This window comes from Lytechinus variegatus, chromosome 19, assembly GCF_018143015.1.
Source record: "Lytechinus variegatus isolate NC3 chromosome 19, Lvar_3.0, whole genome shotgun sequence".
Taxonomy (NCBI): Eukaryota; Metazoa; Echinodermata; class Echinoidea; order Temnopleuroida; family Toxopneustidae; genus Lytechinus; species Lytechinus variegatus.
In genome coordinates, this window is record NC_054758.1 from 1,002,506 (window position 1) to 1,028,993 (window position 26,488).

At 35.5% G+C, this 26,488-nt stretch overlaps 1 protein-coding gene across 1 annotated transcript; it reads left to right on the plus strand.

Moving 5' to 3' along the window:
* The first annotated feature begins 382 nt into the window (after positions 1–382).
* Positions 383–24,811, plus strand: LOC121406022 (interferon alpha-inducible protein 27-like protein 2A). Its single transcript, XM_041597024.1, has 3 exons — positions 383–507; positions 19,616–19,694; positions 24,450–24,811. The coding sequence occupies exons 2-3, from the start codon at positions 19,633–19,635 to the stop codon at positions 24,775–24,777; spliced, it is 390 nt and encodes a 129-aa protein (XP_041452958.1). The 5' UTR covers positions 383–507; positions 19,616–19,632; the 3' UTR covers positions 24,778–24,811.
* The last annotated feature ends 1,677 nt before the right edge of the window (positions 24,812–26,488 follow it).

Sequence of the window (26,488 nt, forward strand, 5' to 3'; positions counted from 1 at the left end):
ACGCAAATCGGACTCTAAACACGAAGTGTTGGGGCAAAAAGGACATCCTTTATAAATCATTTCTTTTTGTTTTATCATCCCCGCAAATCGACACTAAACACGTAATTTTCCTAGCGAAATAGATATTTTTTTTTCACTATTTTTGTGGTTTTGACACCCTTATCACGTTACGTACGTAACGTGTCCTATCGTGAAAAAGACATCCTTTTTACGTGTTTTTTGGTCGCGCATGGTATCCACTTGTCAATGTAAGTGCCCCCCCTGGGTTTTTTGTAGGTTTGAAGTTTGGGCGGGGTTTGGGATAAAGACTAAACTACCTCCATCCGGGCCAATCATATCATTACTTCATGGTTTCACAACTCGCTCGGCATGCTCGGGGTTTACCAAACTCACTTGTGTGTGTCTCTCGTCTCTCGACTCGGTGCATCAGGCTTTTTTAAAAATCATTTTCGGAAGCTCAACGTTTCTTAGCTTGCAGTAAACGTTCCTTTTCAAAATAGAGTTAAGGTAAGCGATCAACTCTTCCTTTCGTCATTTACCAATGTCGATGTCAGTGGGATTTATAGACGGTCTCATAGGCCATGTACAAGACCTGGAAAAGTTTTTAAGTGCAAGGTTTTTTTGTTGATTCGTGTTCTAGATGGGTATTGAAGTAAATTCGGCTAGGTTGCCACCTTGGCAACCTTGAGCAATTTTTTGATTAGCGTTATTAGCATAATCATCTAATTTGCATATGTACGATATGTATTATGTTACTTCTCTTAAACCAAAAAGACTAAAAACGTAAATTATATCATTTTTCTAAGAGTTCCTGTGACGATGAATCGATTCAAAACAATGTTTTGAATAATTCAGTTATGCAGTTATCGTAATCAGCCTAATTAGCATAATGAGCTAATTAGCTTAAGTGTAATATTTACATGTACGTATTTGTGGATGTCTATAGTGGATCTATAGAAAATGCCCAATACGTTGCCAATTTAACCTTTGTATGGTTTTCAATTGCGAGGAATTCATATATGACATTAATTTTCATATTTTCAATTTTAACCAATGTAATCACTATAATAAGCATGATTAGCATAATACGCTAATTAACATATATGTGTGTAATATAATAAAAATATATATTTCTTTGATATTTCATATCGAGAATGCTCGAAAACATGAATAATACAGCTATCTTATGGTTTTTTTTATGGCGAGGAATTTATTTATGGCATTATTTTTTCATTTTAACCAATTTAGTTGCTGTAATAAGCATAATTAGCATAATTAACATAATGTACTAATTAACGTATATATATATTTGTCGAAGTAGTACAACAGCCTGAAAACATACATAATACAACTCTTCTAATGTTTTCAATGTCGAGGAATTCATTTATGACAATAAGTTTCACGTGTAACCATTGCAAATGTCTTAATTAGAATAATTAGCATAATGCACTAATTAACACAAATGTGCAATACATAATATATTCCTTTGTCAGTTTATATTGAGAATGCCTGAAAACATAAATAATACAGCTATCCTATGGTATCTTATGATGAGGAATTCTTTTGTGAAATTATTTTTCCCATTTGACAAATGTTATTGTTTTAATTAGCGTTATTAGCATAATGCACTACTTAACTTATTAGCAATATTTTACTATGAATATAAATATTCCTTTGTCATTTTGTATAAAGAATGCCCGAAAACATGAATAATACAGCTATCCTATGATTTTCTATGACAAGGAATTCATTTATGACATTATTTTTACCTTTTTACCAAGGTAATTTTCGTTATTAGCAATATATTCCTTTTTTTCATTTAATATTGATAAAGCCTGAAAACAAACAATACAGCTATCCTGTGGTTTTCTAGGACGAAGAATTCTTTTGTGAGTGTGTGTGTGTATTTGAGTTTTGTCAGACGTGTATCAATCAGATATGATTATTTACGTCTGGGACCGACCTTTAACGTCACCATCCGAAAGACGTGACCAGGGCTCGAACCTCTGCATCAATTTGTAACTTCCCCACAGCTTGGATTACAGGCGCACGCCACAACGCCCAGTTGTGACATTATTTTCCCGTTTAACAAATAGCGTAATTTACATAATGTGCTAGTTAACATATATGAGCAATATAATTACATATAAATAAATATTCCTTTGTCATTTTATATCAAGAATACCTGAAAACATTAATAATACAGCTATTTCATAGTTTTCTATGACGAGGAATTCATTTATGATATATCATATTTCAATTTTAATAATGTTAATGTTGTAATTAGCCTAATTAGCATAATGAGCTAATTAAAGTGGATTGCCTCTGGCAGTTTCGCCTGAATTAATCGATTTAATATAGCAGCAGTTTTGACATTGAAGATCTTCGATCCATGATCATGTCATCTAATCATCTCTTCTACAAGATGTCGACATGACGAGATCCGGGATCTTGTCATCTCATCATCTCTACTAAAAGATGTAGACATGACGAGATCCAAGATCTTGTCATCTCATCATCTCTACTAAAAGATGTTGACATGATGAGTTCCGGGATCTTGCCATCTCATCATCTCTTCTAAAAGATGTTGACATGATGAGATCCGGATCTTGTCATCTCATCATCTCTTCTAAAAGATGTTGACATGATGAGATCCGGGATCTTGTCATCTCATCATCTCTTCTACAAGATGTCAACCTGATGAGATCCGGGATCTTGTCATCTCATCATCTCTTCTACAAGATGTCAACATGATGAGATCCGGGATCTTGTCATCTCATCATCTCTTCTACAAGATGTCAACATGATGAGATAATTATCTCAACATCTCGGTGGCACTTTTAAGCTTCCATAATAAACCTTCTAAGTTATGATGATAAGTTAAGAAATACCTCTAACACGGCCAAAGTTCACTGACCTTACATTACCTTTTAATCTTGGTCATGTGACTTGATATGCGCACAGGATATTAGGGGTTAGGCTTACATGGTAGCACTTACGTCCAAGTTTCATGAACTACATGTAGATCTATAAACTTTTAAACTTCTGACAATTCGACAAATGCCACCAACATGGCCAAAGTTCATTGACGCTAAGTGACCTTTGACCTGGTCATGTGACCTGAAACTAAGGCAGGATGTCCGGTAGTACTTGATTACCAATATATTTAAGTTTCGTGAACTAGGTCCATACACTTTCTAAGTTATGCCGACATTTAAAAAACTTAACTTTGGTTTATAAGATTTCAATGTTGACAACGCCGCCGTCGCCGCCGGAAAAGCGGCGCCTATAGTCTCGCTCTGATACGCAGGCGAGATAAAAACTACAGTGACAAAGAAATATATATATATTGCACTTACCACAAACCATAGGATAGCTGTATTTTTCATGTTTTCAGGCACTCTAAACTAATATAGGAGTATATACTTGCTATATTGAACATAGATGTTAAAGCCTGTCTATAGCTTTGGTAAAGGGTCAATAATGTGATTGATAATCGAATATCATCTAATATGACAGTCTAACTGAAGCGTAGAGACCGTTAGATATTTTTTCCAACTGCACTTCTCTGAGAAAATTTCAAATATTCAAATCTTGGATATATAGCGCCCTCTCTTGGCGATGCTTGTTTTAAATTTAAAAAAATGGGCATTCAAGCACTTATCTTATAAATTTAGTGATTAGATATCCAAAAGTTACAGACAAAGAACATATCTTGAAAGTTTCAGCCCATTCCATGATTTGGAATAGGATTTAATTGAAAGACAAAAACACACAGATATTTTAATTTGATCGGGTGACCCGATCAAGTTAAATTTCCATGTAAAATCGCAAAATTTATCCTGTAAAACACATTTTCATTCATATCCTCCACATCATAACTGTTATAGGGCATATCCATTCATATTAGCTAGCAATGAATTGGAATAGTGATAGGTGCATTTTGGTGGATTTACCAAAACTATACACAAGCTTTAATTAAAGCATTGTGCTAGTTATTCTAATTGAAGGCATTGTCATTGGTTGAAATGGAAAATTACTGTCATAAATGAATTTAAAGATACATTAGATGAGCTGTATTATTTATGTTTTCAGGTCTATGTAAACAGTACTTTGACATATAAATCTATTTATTGCAAATATATGTTAATTAGCGCATTATGCTAATTATAATAACTACGAAATTACATTGGTTAAAAGGGGAAGAATAATGTCATAAATTAACTCCTCATTATAGAAAACCATGGGATAGCTGTATAATTCATATTTTCGGGCATTCTCGATATAAATTAACAAAGAAATATATATCTATATATAATTATATTGCTCATATATGTTAATTACCACAATATGCTAATTACGCTAATTGCACCAATAACATTGGTTAAAAGAGAAAAAATGTAACTAAAGAATTCCTCACCATAGAAAACCATAAGATAGCTGTATTATTTATGTTTTCAGTCCTTCTCAATATAGAATGACAAAGGAATTCTATACTGCACATATATGTTGATTAGCGCATTATGCCAATTACGACAATTACATTGGTAAAAATGGAAAAATAGTGTCATAAATGAATTTCTGGCCATAAAAACCATAGGATAAGTAGGATTAGGCCTAATCATGTTTTCGGGCATTCTCGATATGAAATGACAAAGAAATATATAGGTTAATATATATTACGCATATATATGTTAAATTAGTGTATAATGCTAATTATGCTAATTACAGCGATTGCATTGGTTAAAATTGAAAAATAATGTCATACATGAATTCCTCGCAATCGAAAACCCTAAAAAGGATGCATTATCTACGTATTGGGCATTTTCTAGATAGACATACAAAAACAGGCGCGGATCCAGGAGGGGGCCGAGCCGGCCCCGGCCTCCCCCCTATTTTTGACAACCTGCAGAAAAAAGTGTACTCTTTACCTTGATAGAAACTACGAAAAACAGAAGGAAAGGTAAGAAAGAGGTATTTTACCCATAATGTATAATTTACAGCCTCGTAACGACCGGCCCGACCCCTAAAGGATACCAAAAAAAGGTGAGGGGAAGAATTGGAAAATAGACTTTATATAATTTTTTTTTCGCTCGCGCTTCGCTCTCGCATTGCCGGTGTAATGAATCCCATTCAAGAGGGTTAAATGACACTAATATATAACCAATATATATACAATACATTCACTTCTGATATCAATTTGCACACAAGTTTTTAGCTCGCACATCAAGCTTTTATTATTCTGTTTGATTTACACAAATTGTTAATGTGTATCAAAATGTTCAGCTCGTGCTGCGCGCTCGCATTGTTTGTTTTGTGAGAAACCTATGCTCTATGGAAATTCTTACCAAAATTTATAAAAATGCTCCTTTATCATGTCAGTATATAAAAATATTAAGCTCATGCTTCGTGTTTGCATTTAATTGTTTGAGACACACAGCTTGTTTATTTAAATAAAACGCGCTTTAGACTGTTCATTTTTTTCAGGTCGGAATATCAGCAATTTTGAACTCGCGCTTCGCACTCTCATTATTTAATTGGTGATACTTGTATCCTCTTCATTAATCACTAAAAACAGTCCTAATTGAGTCACTTTTCACGTTACTATATGATAAAATTTCGGCTCGCGCTTCGCGCTCGCATTAATAGTCGGATACTTATCTTTGTTCATGATTATAAAAACTACTCTGAATCTTCAGTTCTAAGGACATAAAATATCAAAGATTTTTAGCTCGCGCTTTGCGCTCGCATTATATATTAAGACCACATGAGATATCTTATATTGTTTATAGCAATAAAAACTAACATATACTTAAAACTTCAGTCTTTAGTTAGGACTTCCCCCTGAAAAACCAACAAAAAAAGCCAGATTGTAGCGGCCAATAAAAAAAAATGTTGATCAAAATATTTTTCGGCACCCCCTATTGGCGAAAGCTGGATCCGCCCCTGAAAAATACGTATATATTACACTTATGCTAATTAGCTCATGCTAATTAGGCTGACGATAACTGCATAAATTAGATATTCAAAATATTGCTATGAATCGATTCCTCGTCACATAGAAAAAATTATATTATTTATGTTTTCAATCTTTCTGGTTTAAGAGAAGTAGCATATTACATATCGTATTATGCTAATAAGAAGATGTTTGAGCTAATTAGGCTAATAAAAAAATTGCTCAAGGTTGCCCAGGTGACAACCAAGCTGAATTTACTTCAATACCCATCTAGAACACAAATCAACAAAATAAACCCTTGTACTTAACAACTTTTTCGGGTATGAAAATGTCTACTGGACTTATTAAGATAAATGATGTTACGATACTGCAACAAATAACAAGTGTTTTAATTTCTTCTTTGTGTTTAATTTCCTCTTTTTTTTATTACAGGAAATAATTATACATAAATAAAACAAATAATGATCTTACATAAATCTCTTGAAGTGTCCGATGTAAAATCCCGAAGTGATGATGCTATATCCAAGTAATAATCCAAATGATAAAAATCCCATCCCAGTTGACTGGCGAAAATTCACAATGATGGCGATGATGAAACTGAGGTTGAAGTCCGATGAATAATAAGAGTCACTGCAACGAGTTGAAATGTCCGTGAAGACGATGTTGATGATGATTAACAGTCAATTTCAGCAATCCATGGGTTGAAGCGTGTTCATTGAACAGGTTGATGATGTTGAGAACTGATAATTTCTCTCTCAAAATAACTGCAAACAGTTCATTGATGGTGGGCATAAACTGCTCTGATCTGATCTGGTGAAGTGATCTCATATGATGTGATGTGATCTCCTGCTCTCATATGATGTGATGGTGTGATCTAATATGATGTGATGATAATCTTGAAGAATCCGCCAGCTTTATATAGTTTGCAGCTATTCTTCTAGAACTCACTATTAAGGAAGGTTCTAGCATTTCTTTAAAAAAACTTTCTCCTTTCAGGAGCAGTCAAAATCCAGAACACTCTTGAATGACCTCATTGAAATCAAGAGTGTCAATAGCATAGCTAAGCCTATTGTTCCTAATCTCTATTCAGAAATAACAATACAACTCCTTGGCCTTTTAAATAGGCAAGGCCTGCATAATAAAAAGACATTCTTGAATGTTCTTTACAATTCTTGGCTAACCTTAAAGGGAAATAACTAATAGATGAATGTAATTGCTTTTAAAATTCTTTTACAATTATTCTTATATGTAACACCTCCCCCACCGGGAAAAGAAAGCTTTACCGTAGTAAAGGTTTCTTTAAGATTAATTTTTCTTTTAACTGTTCAAAGTCATCTTGATAAATCATTTACAGTTATCGTGTACAAAGATATAGTACTTAACGAACATGTTAAAATAAATGAACATCAAAGATGTTTTCTTCAAATGACACACTTGGTCAAAATCATGAATAATTTCACTTTTTATACTCTTGATAGAGCATCAGCAATTACATTATTCTTTCCCTTTATGTGTACAATTTTCAAAGGGAATGGTTGGAGCATTAGGCTCCATCTATACAGTCTTTGATTCTTTGTTTTGAATTTCTCCAAAAACACAAGAGGATTGTGATCTGTATAGACTGTAATCTCTCCATTGGTTAGATACACCTCAAATTGCTGAAGGGCTAGTACGAGACTCAGGGCCTCTTTTTCAATAGTTGAGTACTTCTTCTGAAATCGATTGAGTTTCTTAGAGAAGTAGCACACTGGTTTTTCGATGCCTTCTTCATCTTCTTGGAGCAATACTGCTCCTACTCCAACATCACATGCATCAATTGCTACTTTGAATGGCTTTGTGAAGTTTGGAGCTGCCAAAATAGGCTCATTCACCAAAATGGCCTTTAATTTCTCAAATGATCTTTGACATTCGTCAGACCAAACATACTTCACTTTTGCCTTCAGCAAGTTTGTCAGAGGACTAACCACTGTACTGAAATTTGGAACAAATTTCCTGTAGAAGCCACTCATACCTAAGAATCTGAGCAATTCTTTCTTAGTTGTGGGAATTGGGAAGTCTAAGATAGCTTGTATCTTGGCTTCTCTTGGTAGCACTTGCCCTTGACCAACCACATGACCAAGATATGTGACCTTTGCCTTGGCAAATTCACTTTTCATCAGATTCACTACTAGATTGGCTTTGTCCAGCCTGTCAAACAGTGCTCGCAAATGATTCAGATGATCATTCCAAGTATCACTGTATACTAGGATGTCGTCTATGTATACGACACAATTGTCAAGTCCGGCAATCACTTGATTTGTCAACCTTTGGAAGGTTGCTGGTGCATTTTTCATTCCAAAAGGCATGACTTTGCATTGAAATAAGCCTTCAGGTGTGACAAAGGCTGATATCTCTTTGGCTCGGTCAGTCAGTGGCACTTGCCAATATCCTTTAAGCAAGTCTATCTTTGTGATATAGGCAGAATTTCCAACCCTATCAATACAATCTTCTAACCTAGGAATTGGATACGAGTCAGTCTTAGTTACTGCATTTACCTTTCGGTAATCAATGCAAAATCTCTGAGAGCCGTCTGGCTTTGGAACCATTACAATGGGAGAACTCCAACTACTCTGACTCGGTTCGATTATGTCATTATCTAACATAAACTGTATTTCCTTATTCACCATTTCCAACTTGCTTGGATTGAGCCTATAAGGATTCTGTTTGATAGGTCTTACATCACCTACGTCTACATCATGTACAGTTAAAGGTGTACGACCTGGTTTGTCTTTACACACATTCTCATATTCTCTTAACAGGCCAGATATATCATTTCTCTGATCTTCAGGCAGGTGTTTTAATGCCTCATCCATATTTCCTAACATCTCTGAGTTAGACAACTTTACACCACATGGTTCGTTCTTAGATACATCTGTATAAGACAATTCATTATCTGTCTTTTCATAGCATTCTTCATGTACATCTACCTGTTTTTCTTCTTCTTTGACCTGTGTTGTACCTATTGGCTGACTAGCCTCTCGCTCAAAGTATTCTTTCAACATGTTTACATGACAAACTCTTTGAGACTTTCTTCGATCAGGGGTACTGATCACATAGTTGACATCATTCAATTTCTTTTTGACTATGTAGGGACCACTAAACCTAGCTTTCAAGGGCTCACCTTGCAAAGGCAACAACACTAACACTTTGTCTCCAGGCTTGAAACTTCGCTCTTTTGCATTTTTGTCAGCTTGAGCTTTCATTTTCCCCTGCGACTCTTTCAAGTGTTCCTTAGCCACATCACAAGCTTTTGAGAGCCTTTCTCTAAACTTTGACACATAGTCTAGAAGGTTTACATCATCATTCTGAACCATAAACCTCTCTTTGATAAGCTTTAGGGACCCCTAACCTCATGACCATAGACCAATTCAAATGGACTGAAACCTGTGGACTCATTCGGGAATCCCTAGTTGCAAACAGTAGGAATGAGATCCCTTTATCCCAGTCATCGGGATAGTCTTCACAATAAGCCCTAATCATGGTCTTCAAAGTCTGATGATAGCGTTCTAACGCTCCTTGGGACTGTGGGTGATAAGCAGAAGACTTAATCTGCTTTATTCCCAACTCCTTCATAACTTGCTGAAATATTCCTGACATGAAATTTGACCCTTGATCAGATTGAATTTCCTTCGGCAGACCGTACCTAGTGAAAAACTGCACTAACGCCTGCACCACTGTCTTCGCAGTGATACTCCTCAAAGGTATCGCCTCTGGAAACCGTGTAGACAAGTCCATAATCGTCAGGAGAAATCTGTGACCCGACCTCGTTCTGGGTAAGGGTCCGACACAATCAACAAGAACCCTAGTAAAAGGTTCATCAAATGCAGGAATGGGTATCAATGGAGCAGGCTTGATAGAAGGCTGTGCCTTACCAATAATCTGACATGTATGACATGTCTTACAGAAATGCACAACATCTTTGTGCATCTTAGGCCAATAGAAATGCCTCATAATTCTATCTTCTGTCTTCCGAATACCGACATGACCTGCCATAGGTAACTCATGAGCCATTTTCAGAATATCTGTGCGGTAACAAGGAGGAACTACAACCTGGTGAATTATACACCAATCTTCATTAGCTGGTCTCCGGGGAGGTCTCCATTTCCTCATCAAAATGTCATCTTTGACATAAAAGCACTCAGGAACCTTATCAGCCTCAGCCTCAGAACATGCTTTCTGTGACAAGCTTTTTAATTCTGGGTCTGCCTGTTGTGCCTGTACAAGGGAGGATTTACTAAACAAACTATCATTGTTAGCAACAGAGCCTTCAACACTATCCCCATTCAAATCCTTGAAAAAGGTTTCAGCTAACCAGACATCAGTACTCTCCTCTACATCAGCAGATTCCGCATCATCCTTTTCAGCTCTACGAGTCTGAGACCTAGTAACAACACAATCCGGGAAAATCCCTGGAAAATCTTCCTGCAACAATTCAGTTTCAGCTACCTCAACGGGCTTTTCCGAAACCACTGGAGATGCAACAACTTTATCTCCAGCCAAGTCGTTACCTAACAAGAAATCAACACCTTTCATGGGTAATTCTGGAACGACACCAACAGTCACAGGACCACTAACTAGGTCACACTTTAAGTCGACCTTATGCAAAGGAACCGACATGAAATTTGGGCCAATACCTTGAACTAAGACGTTGGCATTCTCTGAACTCTCCGGAGGGAGAGCCGAATCCCCTGGCACCATCAGGGACTGTGCAGCCCCTGTATCCCTAAGGATCACCACTGACCTACCAGCACCAGTCGAACAAGGGGATACTTCACCATCATGCAAAAAACTTCTAAAAGTTTCATCAACCTGCTTGACTTTATCAGCAAATACCAGAGAAACACTCTCAACATCTTGATTGGGCTCTGATGGAACAAACTCCATCGAGGGAACACTTGTTTGCTTGACAAAACCCATGTCTTTCTTAGTTTTGGTTGGCATTCCAACCAATTTCCAACATGATTCTTTCAAATGTCCCGATTTATGACAATGAGTACAAATTTTGGAACTACGACTCTCAGACCTTTTGGTTGATTCTGTGCCCCCACTAGCCTGATTCTTATTAGCGTCTTTGTCCTTGCTTGCATATTTTCCCTCACTAGGTTTATTGTGGGATTCAAATGACCCTTTACCTTTCTTTTTCCAATAATTCTTGAAAGGAGGCCTATCTCCACTACCTTTATGTGTGACCTCAAATTCATCAGCTACTATGGCTGCTTTACTGACTTCAGTAACTCTATGGTCATCTAAGTGAGATTTAATGCCAAAAGGAAGACTCTTTTTGAATTCTTCTAGGAGGACAACTTCCCTAAGGTGAACAAAATCTTTGTCAACTTTCAGTGATCTGTACCACTTATCGAACATCATTTCTTGTTCCCTAGCAAATTCAACATACGTCTGGCCTGTTTGTCTTTGCATGTTCCTAAATTTATGTCTGTACGCTTCTGGTACTAACTCATATGCATTGAGAATTGTTTCTTTTACTGTAGCATAGTCACATGATTGCATTTCAGAGAGCGAAGAATAGACTTTTGCAGCCTTTCCAACAAAAACACTTTGGAGGAGAAGAGTCCAGTATTCCTCGGGCCAATTCAGTCTCTTGGCCACTTTTTCAAATGACACAAAATATGTATCAACTCCCTCTTCATCAAATTTTGGCACAAGGCGAATGTTTTTCGCCACATCAAAGACTTGGGGAGATTTATCTTTCGCAGAGTTAGTATTTGCATGAGCTAACTCCATTTCTTTCAACTTTAACTGGTACTCCAATCTCATTCTCTCCTTTTCAATGTTTATTTTCTCCATTTCAAGGTTTTCTTTGATTCTTTCCTTTTCCAATTCAATGTTTGCCAGTTGGATCTGAGCATCCTCTGACATATTGATAGAAGTTTCAGGCTCCTCTGTAAGCTTCATGTGACTAGCTAACAAGTCAATTATCTCTGCCTTCTTTAAACCTGGGGCTAGAGATACACCCAAATGATCACAAACTGTTATCAAATCATCTTTCTTCAGTGACTTCAAATGATCATATGACAATTCTGTCATTGCAAGAAATTCTTCAACATCAAATGTAGCCACAGTGAATATACACAAATACAAGCACGTAATAACACAGTACAGTATATTCTAGAACTTTCCAAAAATTTCCAAAATGTTTCCAATTCAAATTGGCTTTTGTTTCAAACTGACTTTCGTCTCAAATTGCCTTGGCTTGTACAAATTTGGTTTTCGTTTCCCGGACAACTGGTTTTAGTTTCAAACTGGCTTGTACAAATTTGGTTTTTGTTTCCCGGACAAGCCCCCAAAATTATTTGTTACGATACTGCAACAAATAACAAGTGTTTAATTTCTTCTTTGTGTTTAATTTCCTCTTTTTTTTATTACAGGAAATAATTATACATAAATAAAACAAATAATGATCTTACATAAATCTCTTGAAGTGTCCGATGTAAAATCCCGAAGTGATGATGCTATATCCAAGTAATAATCCAAATGATAAAAATCCCAGTTGACTGGCGAAAATTCACAATGATGGCGATGATGAAACTGAGGTTGAAGTCCGATGAATAATAAGAGTCACTGCAACGAGTTGAAATGTCCGTGAAGACGATGTTGATGATGATTAACAGTCAATTTCAGCAATCCATGGGTTGAAGCGTGTTCATTGAACAGGTTGATGATGTTGAGAACTGATAATTTCTCTCTCAAAATAACTGCAAACAGTTCATTGATGGTGGGCATAAACTGCTCTGATCTGATCTGGTGAAGTGATCTCATATGATGTGATGTGATCTCCTGCTCTCATATGATGTGATGGTGTGATCTAATATGATGTGATGATAATCTTGAAGAATCCGCCAGCTTTATATAGTTTGCAGCTATTCTTCTAGAACTCACTATTAAGGAAAGTTCTAGCATTTTCTTTAAAAAAACTTTCTCCTTTCAGGAGCAGTCAAAATCCAGAACACTCTTGAATGACCTCATTGAAATCAAGAGTGTCAATAGCATAGCTAAGCCTATTGTTCCTAATCTCTATTCAGAAATAACAATACAACTCCTTGGCCTTTTAAATAGGCAAGGCCTGCATAATAAAAAGACATTCTTGAATGTTCTTTACAATTCTTGGCTAACCTTAAAGGGAAATAACTAATAGATGAATGTAATTGCTTTTAAAATTCTTTTACAATTATTCTTATATGTAACAATGAATAAATGGTATTTTGATGTGAGTGAATTTATGCATACTTCACGTGCCATACAATGGAGAGTTTTCACACACTACGGAGCTGCTCTCGACAACCCACCAATTCTTGTGAAAATGCAAGTCATATCACAATGGAGAGCTGAGAGGATTTTGTCGAAAGTTGATGGACCAGGGACAGCAGCATAGTGCCTTGACTCTGGAAAACGTCTTATTTCAAATGGTTTGTCCGGTGCAAATGTTCGGATGATCTGCTGTCCCAGTCCACCAACTTTCGACAAAAGCCCTTCATTTTTCTTCAGCTCTCCATTGTGATTTAAATAACATTTTCAAAGTAATCGGTGAGTTGTAGAGAGCAGCTCCGGAGTAAGTCTCTAACGTCCATTTACACGAATCGCTTTTTTTGTGGTAAATTAACATTTTTGTTGTTGCAGCGTTTTAATTCTTAATCAGTCAAACGTGGAGGGAGATCCTGCCCACTTTCTCAAACCACGCATCGTAAATTTAATAAAAACTCCCTTCTATTCATGTCATAAATTGCGTTAAAAAATAATATTTATAAATATGGCAAGCAATGGCAGCGATCCGAGGGGGAGGGTGGGAAGGACGTGTCCTCCCCCGCGATTTTCACATCACCATCATCATCAGCATCATTATCACCATCATCAACATCGTCAACATATCATCATCACCATCATCATTATTATCATCACCACCATCATCATCATCATCGTCAACATATCATCATAATCATCATCATCACCATCATCATCACCATCATCATTATCATCATCATCGTGACGGTCATCATCATAATCATCGTTATCGTCATAATTATCATCATCATAATCACAATCATCATCATTATCCTCATCACCATCATCATTATTATCATCACCATCATCACCATCGTCACCATCCTCCTCATCACTGTGCAGATTTGAAACCCAGGGTCCAACAGCTTCTATTTACAGTTTTACTTCACAATCACCTATCAACATGCCAGAAGGTTTGACCCAAAAGAAAATCGAATCGATTACCGACGATGCAATTAAGAGCTACATGAATGGTGATAAGTTTCTCAATACAATTCGCCAAGTAGTGCGTGAAGCCGTTGAAGATGCATTTAACAAGATCATCGGCAGAATTGAAGAGAGCGAAGGAAGATTACTGGACCTCGAAAGTAAGCTTGCAACTAAGGACAAAGAGATCGCTACCCTATCAAACACCATCGACGGTCAACGTGAATCTCTTCGTATGCTTCAACGGACAGCGAATGACCAAGAACAATACAGTCGGCGTAATTGTCTACGCTTTTATGGCATCCCCGAATCCGAAGGAGAGGACACCGATGACCTTATCTGCAGACTTGCTCGTGAAAATTTGAATCTCTCAATACCCAAGGATGACATTGAAAGATCACATCGTCTGAGCACAAAGAAATCGTCAGACTCGCAATCAAGTAGAGTGACTCGCAGCAGCAAGTCTTTGACTAGGCCACGGGTCATAATAGCAAAGTTCGTCTCCTATCGGACTCGTAGTCTCATTCTATCAAAACGTCGTAACCTCAAAGGAAAAAAACTAGGAATCGACGAAGATCTAACGAAGCAAAATGCAGAGCTTCTGAAAAAGACTAAGGCTATGACAAAAGTCCTAGCTGCCTGGACTTCCGACGGACGAATTATAGCTCTCCTCCCAGCGAGTGGAGGAAAGACTATTAAACGTGTCATCAAAGAAGAGAGTGAATTGGACTTGATATAAATCCTTTTCCGAATGATTGTCATGCTTAATTCAGAATAACTAATGACTTTTTATGCATTGGTGCATTCTTCTTTAATTGTATTAAAATCCAATTAATCCTGTAAGTTGTTGTTGTTGTTTTTAAGTTACTTTAGATATATATATATATTTGCATTGTTAAATGGTTAGGACCTTTTCATGTGTAAGTTGCCTTAAAATTGTAAAAAATAACCATAGGGCATTACAGTGCACAAAGTGCAAAAAGTGGGTTCATATATGTTGCACTGATATAAGTATTAAAACTTACAATGATCCTTCTCACCATTTCTTTAATTGGGAATGTTCGAAATGTCTTTTTAACCACTTACCCTTCTTTGGTATTGATGATGACTTTTTAAATGATATTCAAAATGTTCATGATATATCTGATTATGATTCCACCCATGTAATGAATGTTCAAAATCCTTTAAATGTTGACTGTTTGAAAGGAAAAGGCCTTAAATTTGCTCATCTTAATGTCCGGAGTCTTCTCCGTAATATAGATGAAATCAAATTGTTTTTACATAGTAACGATATTCATCTTCTTGCATTAAATGAAACATTCCTTGATGATTCTATTTTTGACAGTGAACTAAATATTGATAATTTTAACCTTGTTCGAAAAGACAGAAATAGGAATGGTGGCGGAGTGGCAGTGTATATACGTAATTCTTTGTCTTTTGAACTTATTAAATATGATGTTGTAAATTCCTTAGAAATCATCCCATTAATTATTCGACCAAAATTCTCTAACCCAATCATTTTTCTTACTTGGTATAGACCACCTAATAGCAATGTTCATTTATATCTTCAATATGAAAATTTGTTATCATTCTTGGATACTTTTAATTATTCAATCATTGTCATGGGAGATACAAACTGTGATTTACTGAAAATATCTGGATCGTCCGATTCAAACCGTTTAAGTGATATACATAACTTATTTTCATTACAGCAAATTAATACAACAGATTATACCAGGATTACAGCAAAAACAATGACACTCATTGACCATATGTTAACTAACTCAATTGAGAAAATAAAATCACATGGTGTTTTGCATGTTGGAATGAGTGATCACTCTTTAAGTTATTTAATATGGAAGTCAAAGACTGAAAATTCTTCTCGAGTTATTAATTATAGAAAATTTTCTGGTTTTGATTTAGAATCTTATTTAGATGATTTAAGTAATCAACCTTGGCATGAAATTCTTGATTGTACGTGTATCAGTGAAGCAGTCAGTAAATGGGAGGCTTTACTTATGAATGTTGTTAACCAGCATATGCCTATCAAGAGCAAGAAAATTAGTAATAAGAAGTCTCCATGGATGAATTCATATATTTTTGAATTGATAAGAAAAAGAGATAAATTAAAGCGAAAAGCTTGGAAAAATAAAGATGAAACAATGATGAAAGAATACAGAAAACTGAGAAATAATGTTACTTTTGAGATAAGGAAAAGAAAGAAAAAATATTATTCCGAAAAGATATTGAAAATAAAAGAAAACTCTGGTAACACCTGGAAAGTATTGACATCTTTATTACCTCGCACCAATAGTAATAAAAATACATTTCAAAGAGATAGTGAAACTTTGTTCGAAAAAAGTGAAAAATTTAACGAGTATTTTGCAAACGTTGGAAATTATTTAGCATCCACAATTCCTATTACAAATGAATCCATATCTAATCAGGAATATCAAGCCGTATCTTCTTTCAGTTTAAGAGTATTATCAGAGGCAGCTGTTTTGAAAGAAATAAATCTCTTGAAAAATAAACCTTCTTATGGAATTGATGGAATCACAGCACAGTTTTTAAATTATCTTCTGCTGTTATAGTTCCTTCTTTAACTTATCTTTTTAATAAGTCACTACTAGATTGTGTTTTTCCTAATCAGTTTAAAATTGCTAAAGTAATTCCATTATTTAAAACTGGTAACAAAGATGACCCTTCTAATTTTAGACCGATATCAATTTTACCAACTGTTTCGAAAATTCTCGAGAAACTTGTTAGTAATCAATTGAAATCTTACATGAAAGAATACAATATACTTTGTCCCCAACAGTCGGGCTTCAGAGAAAAGCATTCGACTGTAACGTCTTTATTGAAAGTTACCGATGAATGGTTGAAAGAAATGGATAATGGCTTTTATACTGGTGCTGTGTTCATCGACCTGAAAAAAGCTTTTGACACCGTAGATACTTCAATACTTATTAGAAAACTCTCAAGAATTGGTGTTTCGACGGACGCCTTACGCTGGTTCGAAAGTTACTTGTACAATAGGAAGATGTGTACTTTAATAGATTCTGTAATATCAAATATATCATATATAAACTATGGAATTCCTCAGGGCTCCATACTTGGACCAATTTTATTTACAATTTACATAAATGATCTCATAACACAAGTAAAAAACTGCAAATTGCTTTATATGCAGATGATACAGTGTTGTATTTTTCTCATAAAAATGTTGATATTATTGAAAAAAATATAAATTTTGATCTCCGTAAAATTCATAACTGGTTATGTTGTAATAAACTAAGTCTTAATGTTAATAAAACCATTTGCATGTTATTTGGAACTGGGAAAATGCTATCTAAATGTGATATTTTAAATGTAACTATATCTGGTAAACGTATTGATCAACGAAATACTGTTAAATATCTGGGAATGTACCTTGATCCAAAGTTAAAATGGAATATACACATTGACGAAATGTGCACTAAAATTAGTAAGGTAGTCAGCTTTCTGGCCCGTCTTAGACATTTTATATCAGAATCCAATCTGAAGATGGTTTACAATTCTATTATCCTTCCACTTTTTGATTATGCAGATATTGTTTATGATTCGGCAAGCAAAAAACACACTGAACGTTTGCAAAAATTACAAAATAGGGCCGGACGTCTCATTTTAAAAATAAATCCGTTTAATCACGTTTCAAACAATGATATTCATATAAAACTAGGATGGCAGTCTCTCAAATCAAGGCGTAAATCACATTTAAACATAATGGTATACAAATCTCTTCATAACTTAGCCCCACCTTATTTAGCAGAGTCTTTTCAATATTGTAATCATTCGTATTCTCTCCGATCGCAAGGAAATATTAAAATCCCCAAACCCAAGAGTGAATGCTGTCGAAGAACGTTCTTATATAGAGGATCACAAGAATATAATAACCTACCATCTACAATAAAATTGTCAAATAGCCTATTTACTTTTTATAAAAATTTAAATAAGTTAATTCAGTCTTGCCCTGACCTTTAAAAGAAATACTAGCGACAAGTGGGCGGGTGGGAATGGGGGGGTCGCATTATAGGGTATAGATGTATTCTCTTGTATTCTTTTTACTGTTTTTCATTATTGTTTAGTTAAATTATTATGTTTAATTCTATTTTATGTCATGTACTGTAACTGTTGTTATATCATATGTTATGTACAGTAACTGTTGTTACATATTTTCTGGACCCCAAGGAAGAACAGCTTTGTTATTTTAACAAAGCTGAGTGGGTTAATCCAGCCATCTCACTTTCGATTTTTATTATGTACATACACTTACATTGTATTGTTTTTTTTAACATTGTGATATGGAAAATAAATACCAATACCACATCATCATCGTCACGGTCATCATCATAATCATCATTATCGTCAGCAGCTTCATTATCATTATCACCATGAAACTGAAAGTTAAATACATTGTTTAAAACTATCGTCGTTCCTTTCGGCGGAGGAAAAATATTGATCTATCATCATTTATATTTTACGCGAAACCCTCAAGACCACACTGTAAAAATGCATTACAAAACTTTTTTTCGCGTTATTTATTTATAGCAACGACTTGACAGTTAAGATATTATGCCGTTTGATAGGCAATGAACAATTAAACTTTGAATGAAAGTATAGTAAATAGTGTATCCATAGGCGGCGGAAGCGGGGGGGACGTGTCCCCCCCCTAAATTTTAGGTGGGGGGGACGGTCCCCCCCTAAATTTTGTTTTGATAACCTTTTTTTTTTTTTTTTTTTTTTTTTGCTTGTCAATTTTTTTTCCTGCGTCCCCCCCTAAATTCACGTGGACCCCCTTGACACGTGTGTTGTCCCCCCCTAAAATTTAGGTTGATGACCTTTTTTTTTTTTTTTTTTTTTTTTTTTTGCTTCTCAAAAATTTTTGGGGCGCTTGTCCTATTTTTTACATGTGTCCATCCAAAAATTTCAGGTGGACACCCCCTAAATTTATTGGCTTCCGCCGCCAATGAGTGTATCTATTCCACACTGTTAGAAAAAATAAAAGAAGTTCCTGCAGCAGAGTCTCGAGAACACCTGTAATCTTACCGAATTGCGTAATCTTACAGGAAATTGGTATTTGATGTATGGAATCTTACAAATTTCCTTGAATAAAACGCCCTTTTCCCCTTTTAAACAGACCTGTTCTGTTAAATTGCAGAAAAATTCTTGTTTTATGAATTTACAGAATGATTATTACGCAATTCGGTAAGATTACAGGTGTTCTCGAGACTCTGCTGCAGGAACTTCTTTTATTTTTTCTAACAGTGCACGAAATATATAATTTCCAATGAAAGTAGAATTAAATTAGAAAATAAAGTTGTTGTAATTTTGTTTGTTTCCCGCTTTATTTTTCTTTAGATATTTGCTGATCAGAAATGGAAATCATCAAGAAAACAAAATTCCTGACGATGGTTTGCCTTATTCTCCTTGTAACGGGGTAAGTTATTCTAGAATTTTGGAAGTGATGATGATTTTTTTTCAAACTGAACTTAAGTCAAGAATCTTAATACATCTATATCCACTACCATGACTACCGCTACCCAGGGGGGGGGGGGCACTTACATTGACGCGACCTAAAAACACGTAAGGATGTCGTTTTCAAGATAGGACACGTTACCTACGTAACGTAATAAGGGTGTCAAAAACACTCAAATAATGAAAAAAGGGTATCTATTTCGCTAGGAAATCTACGAGTTTAGGGTCAAATTTGCGAGGGTATAAAAAATCAAGACTATGAAAGAAAGCCAAGTCCAGACTGCATGTTTGTGGTGATACAGGTATTTTATTCCAAGAAAAACAGCCTCGCTGCAGAGACATAAATAATAAAAATACAATGTAAATACATATTGATAAAATAAAATAATATGACCCATGTACAACATTTATTCCATGTGATAATTTACAATTATTTCAATAAATAGTTTATACAATATGATGATCACTTGTTCACTGCAACCATCCTGCCTGTGGGGAATCTACAGGTAGGACTATGGTATGCCAATGCTGTACATAGCACACACTTATAAAAAAAACATTAAAATATCACTTTTGTGACCAAAATTACTAATTTCCATACAGTTGCAATTTATTTTTCATTAGTAACTTGGGAATAATTTTTGTATTCACCAGAGCACTCAAAACTTGAATTTTGGGCATATTTTTGTGTACGCCCTCTTTTTGTGGAAAGTAATATGGCAAGCTAATTTTCATTTTTCAATCTCTATATTAAGAAAAAATAATTTAAATAATCAAATTTACATAACAGCCAAGATATATGATGAATAGCTGTATTGAAAACTGACAGTGTAAGAAAATAAAGGCATTTGTCCCATAGAAAAAGAGAAAATAAGCCAAAATTGCCATCCCTATTATGCGACACATGAAGATGTAACTGAGAACAAGGTTATATCATTGTTCATTGAATGAGTGGTCTCAATATGACATTTCTTTATTCTTGCTTCACACATATGGGTTGAAAAATATACATATATATCGTCCATAACTAAACTGCAGTTTGGATAAAAATGCAAAAACAATTCCTGAATACAACATAATAAAAAGACTGGTTTTATTGCAATACGATCCAATTAAAATAACTCACCGCGCACACCTCTCAGTTCATCTGGGTTAATGTACTCTGGTAATTACAGTGCATGCAAACATCCTCTAGTAAATCATTGCATATGTTGAGCTAAAAGGGAAAATAAAACAATAAACTACAATCAACATCATGAAACAGATCTGAAGGTAAGTGGGTTACAGTCGCATATTAATGTAAAAAAAACTATTATAAAAATCTTAACTTCAACCAGCAGACCAGTAACAGCTTAACTTATGTTCGTGCATGCCAACAAATCAATATTATATATTCCCTGTGGTAAATCTGCATTTCTAAAATCATAGGACTTCAGAGGCATAAAATATGTCAGTTTTCATATTAAAATTCATATAAAGTAATCCAGTAGGCATCAATAATATTATTTAGTAAGAATAAAATACATGATCATACAAAGTTTACAAGTATACAGTAGTATAATAACAATACTAATGAACTCACTTGTACTTTGACTCAAACTGACACGGGGGATGACAACCTTCTTCTTCTAAAGCTCAATCTCTTCTGCCCTCTTCCCGCCAAATTTGTGCTCTAGCTGTCTTGAAAAGAAAGCCTCCTATACCTATACGGCGTACATTATTGCTACCCCCAACTGACTCTTGATTGGTCAAGAGATCAACCCAGCCAAGTATATCCAGGGATGCTTCAATGCATACCTGAATACACTTTGAACATTGTTCACCAAACTACAGCAAATTTAAATAGCCTGATGCAATCCAATAGGGTAGCCAATTTCACATTACAACAACTAAAATATTTCATAAAGGAAGTACTTTTTGCCCCAGAAGTCAACTCTACGTGTTTAGAGTACGATTTGCGCGAGTTGGGCTGGGCTGTACTAAACCCAATGATGTAGGTGAAGGTAAAACCGACGACCGACGTCTGTGACATAACATTAAAATATCGCTGTACTTGTTTAGGGGTTCAATTCAGGGAATACATGCCAATAGTATCGTTTTGTTTCCAATACGTGTTAAGGGTAGGGCTTCACAGTCCAATACTCAATGTTAAGGGGTGCATTTTCAGAATATGGAAAATACATGTTTAGGGTGCTTTTTGAGATCTCATGGTCGTGCATGGTATCCACTCGTGAATGGAAGTGCCCCCCCGTACCACTATAAGGACAATTAATCAGTGTTGTGATGCCTTGATGCTAGACCTCGTCCTTAAGGCCTTGGCCTTGAGGGACCTTTAGGATTTTGAGCCTTGTAATTTCAAGTCATTTTCAAGGCTTTTAAACAATTTATACTTTCTATAGTCTTTTTATGTATTAAACTGAAGTGGTTTGATTATTTTGTATGTTAAATGACAATGATGGCGAATATTACCATAATACTAGTACTAGTAGTGACGCCTACCTTATTATCATCATAATTGTCATCATTATAATTGATAATAATTTTGATTATGATAATGAAATATCAAAGTCACCGTAACTATAATAATATTATAATGATTTTGCACAATGATGATAGCAGTTATAATGATATGAATTATATTGACAATGGTTGTCATATATTGATACATGTAATACTAAATAATGATATCAAGGATTATAATCTACAGTGTTTTAGCGATGCATTTTTAATGTGTATTTTTGTCTGCATCACTTGCCTATTGAACAAAGGAATGATATTCTCCGCATACCATATAGGCTACTATACAAAACACTTGAAATATCTCTGATATTCCATTCTAAACAATATTATTCAATTATTTTGTACTATTAGGATAATACAGTAGATATTGATTACAAATGCAGGTCAATTTAATTTTTCTTTTTTTTACCCAACAAGAATGTTTTTACTCTGAATAATGTTCTGAGAAAATGTTAAACTTGATCACACTTTCGCGTTTTTTATGTAAGAGCCTTGTGTCAATGCCATGCCACCCCCCAAAAAAAGGGGGCTGAACATTGTGTATTGATCAAAATTTCAAAAAAAAAATTAAAAAAAAACATTTAAGGGAGTGAAGAGAGCGAGCAAAAAATGACACTCTTAGCTTATTAGATTGAGACAAATATATTTAGAAATTGATAATTCGCTTCTCTTCATTTCCTTTCTTTTCTAAAACTCATCTTGGTGCTTGAACTTTTGGGGGTGGGCACAACCGTGTAGCCAGGATTTCATTTTGAAGGGGGCGGTAAATGCACGCAAAGCGTACCAACAGTTACAGAGTGCACGGAGCGCGCTCCCTATATAGGGGGTGGGTGCAGGGAGGGGGAGTTTCCCCCTCCGGCGCGAAGCTTTTGGTGTTTCATAAATTAAAATGAAAAGGAGCCATCTCTCTTGTCTCTAGTACCTATATCAGCTCCAATTCAGTTGACAGTTGTGTGATTTTGAACTTTTTTCATGAACCTTGTTTTCAAAAGTGATTGTGAGCGAACGCATTAAAAAGGAATACAATGGAGGAAATTAAAATAATAATAACTCCGCGCGAAGCTAAAGCGTGTTTTATTTTTGGGGGGGGCCATGAAAAGGGTCCCGATAAAAGGGTATTCTCAAAGATATATTGAATACTTCCCTTGGAAAGATCAGATTTGATTACAAACAATTTAGCGACAGTGCATACCTCGCAAAACAGAGGAGAAGAAGTGTATATGCCGGGAGGGAGATATTCCTCCCCTCGCAGAGCAATGAAACTCTGAAATTTCAAAGGGCGGACGTTTCACCAAATGCAGATTTCTCTAATACCCCATCCGCTCTAATTCAATTGATTTTCTAAGATTATTGAACTTCAAGGAAAATAGTGCGCAAAAAATTGAAACTTCTGTGATTTATTGAATTTATAAAAAAAAGGATGCCTAAATTCTTTGACTTATCCTGAAGCGCTTCATTTTGAATTATAAGGAAACTTAAGTGTCATTCAAAATTTCAAACTGAGGGCGCAAAACAGGACAGGAGATGAATGTGCAGGGAAATGACATGAAGTTTAATAGAATTTGATAATAAATATTGTGCTTTTTTATTTAATACGACACGAATTTTATACCTCCCTCTTTTTAAATTAGGAACCTGTTTGCCCCAAAATTATGGTTGTTTAGTAATGAGCTGGAAAGCGGGAAAAGTTGACTTTATGGAGGTGACGGCAGAAATTGATATAAAGATTTTACCCGCCCGGATCCGACCGGTCCAGAAGTTGAGCGATCAATTAAAAAAAAGAAGAAAACTTCATATACTTCGGCCTAACCTTAATCTAATTCCATGCCCTAATGTATACATTTGAACTTTAACTGGCAAGAAACACATATAGCTGAGGTGGAAAAACAGGGTTAGAGAAAGGGTGGGGGAAACAATGGAGAACTTCAATATCATCATTTAACAGCGCGGAAGCAAAATTCATATTTAAATTTAGAGCAAGATTGAAGGAGTTTCTCTTCTGAGAAAAAAAAAGAATGAAAAGAAAACAAAAAACACAAAGCTACCTTTCTTCCCCAGAGCTCCCACTTTTACATATTGATAGGTGAGATTGTGAGAAAAAAGGGGGAATGTGGCAAAATGATGACCTAATATCAGTTTTATATAAAGAAAGTGATTGGGTAAATTTGTGATTTCTTTTCATAATCGGTTTTCCCAGGCAAGGTGCTGATGCATTCTTTAAGGAAGTAATCGGTGGCATTATCGGCGTCGGAGCAGCAACAGTCGCTCTACCCGCCGCTTTAGGAGCGGTTGGATTTACCGCAGCGGGTATTACAGCCGGCTCCTGTGCCGCAAGTATGATGTCAGCATCAGCGATAGCATCGGGCGGAGGGGTTGCTGCAGGAAGCACGGTAGCGGTGCTGCAGTCAGTTGGAGCCGCTGGACTGTCATCGGGGGGTTTAGCCGCAGCAGGCATTGCCGGTGCCGCTGTTGGCAGGCACTATGAACATAGGCGGCGGAAGAGGGGGGGACGTTTCTCCCCCTAAATTTGAGGTAGTGGGGACGATCCCCCCTAAAATTTTTGGTTGATAACCTCTTTTTTTCTTTTTTTTGCTTGTCAAAAATTTTTGGTGGTCCCCCCTAAAATTTTTGGCTTCCGCCGCCAATGACTATGAATGTAATGATTATGTCATTATTCTATTCACATACACAAGTGTATCAGTTAAGACATTGAGTTGTTAAAATTACATAAGAAAATTAGTTAGAATATCTTGCCTGTCTGATTTTAATGCGCCTTCAAAACCTCTTTTTAACAAAAACTTAATTTCCAATATATCTCAATTGAATCAATATTGTATCGCTTTCAGGCATATACAAAATAAAGTGCCATAAAAGTTGCATCTATGATCAAATTGAAAATATTAATGTACAGTCATAATGGAAATCCTGAAAATTATTTTGTAGAAGAATGTAAAAATACAGCATCTTCCTTTTCTTTTAAAGTCAAAAGACCTTGCATTAATGATTATCTTCCACGTAACATGAAACAAATTTCAGACTTAAATTTTCTTTAAATCTAAGAATAAAAATTTTCTCTCAACGTTTTAATTCAATCAATCCCATCATATTTCCTTATTATTATGATAATAGTTCATTTTATCATTAAGTCTTGAATTTGAATTTTATATTCTACCATACATAGGGACTGCCTCGTCAGAACCTTTGCTTTGTTATTTGCACTTTTCCCACTTCATAATCATTTTATGCATATATACATATAATCTTTGATTTTTTCAATCTTACTGGCATCTTACTATATATCGTTGTTTCTTTTTCCTTTACTTTTTGTGTTTTTGGCATCGTTTATATGATTAATGTATTTTAATGGACTTGAATGAATCAATAAATAAAATGAGGTGAGAAACGTTCTCGACGGTTACACTTCGTAATTCCGAAGGTTCTTTATTCCGAAGGTTCGTAATTCCGTAACACGTAAATTGCCTATACCTCGATGTTCGTTAATCCGAAAACGAAAAAGGGTTCGTTAATCCGAACATTTGTGGCGTAATTCCGACGATTCGTTGTTCCGAAGGTTCGTTAATCTGAAAACGAAAAAAGGTTCGTTATTCCGAAGGTTCGTTGATCCGAAAACGAAATAAGGTTCGTTTTTCCGAAAGTTCGTTAATCCGAAAACGAAATAAGGTTCGTTAATCCGAAAACAAAATAAGGTTCGTTAATTCGAAAACAAAATAAGGTTCGTTAATCCGAAAAATGAAAACCGGGAAAGCAGAGGCAGAGGCAAGGGGAGGGGGCGGGGGACACTGTTGCCGTTCAATTATCATATGAGGATGGGAAGGCAAGGGCGGCCGAACGAATTTACGTTGGGGGTAAAGCCAAAAAATGAAACTCATACGTAAAAATGGGCATTTTGGGGATATTTTCACCTTAAGATTATCATCTGCTTGAAGTCATTGTGTGTTTGATAGTGATTAAGTAGAGAAAAGCTTTTTTGAAGTGACTTCTTATTATGGCAAAATGTATATTTAGGCTTTATTTTTCGGGAGAGAGTATAATGAGCGAGCGGCTTGGTAAAACAAATTCAAAGGTGAAGTTGTATAACGTTTTTTGTGGTCAATTATTCTTAAAATGGAATTATTGCGAGGTGTTGCGAGCGTGAATCAAAAGCTAAAACTTTAGGTTATTTCAATAAAAAATGAAAATTAGTTTTTAAAAATCCGAGCAGATTTCTGCTGTCAT

Bases quoted from the DNA above. Each gene is read 5' to 3' on its own strand.
- LOC121406022 (XM_041597024.1), top strand. From the start codon at position 19,633: ATGGAAATCATCAAGAAAACAAAATTCCTGACGATGGTTTGCCTTATT. The intron at 19,695-24,449 runs GTAAGTTATTCT...CGGTTTTCCCAG, and splicing joins CTTATTCTCCTTGTAACGGG to GCAAGGTGCTGATGCATTCT.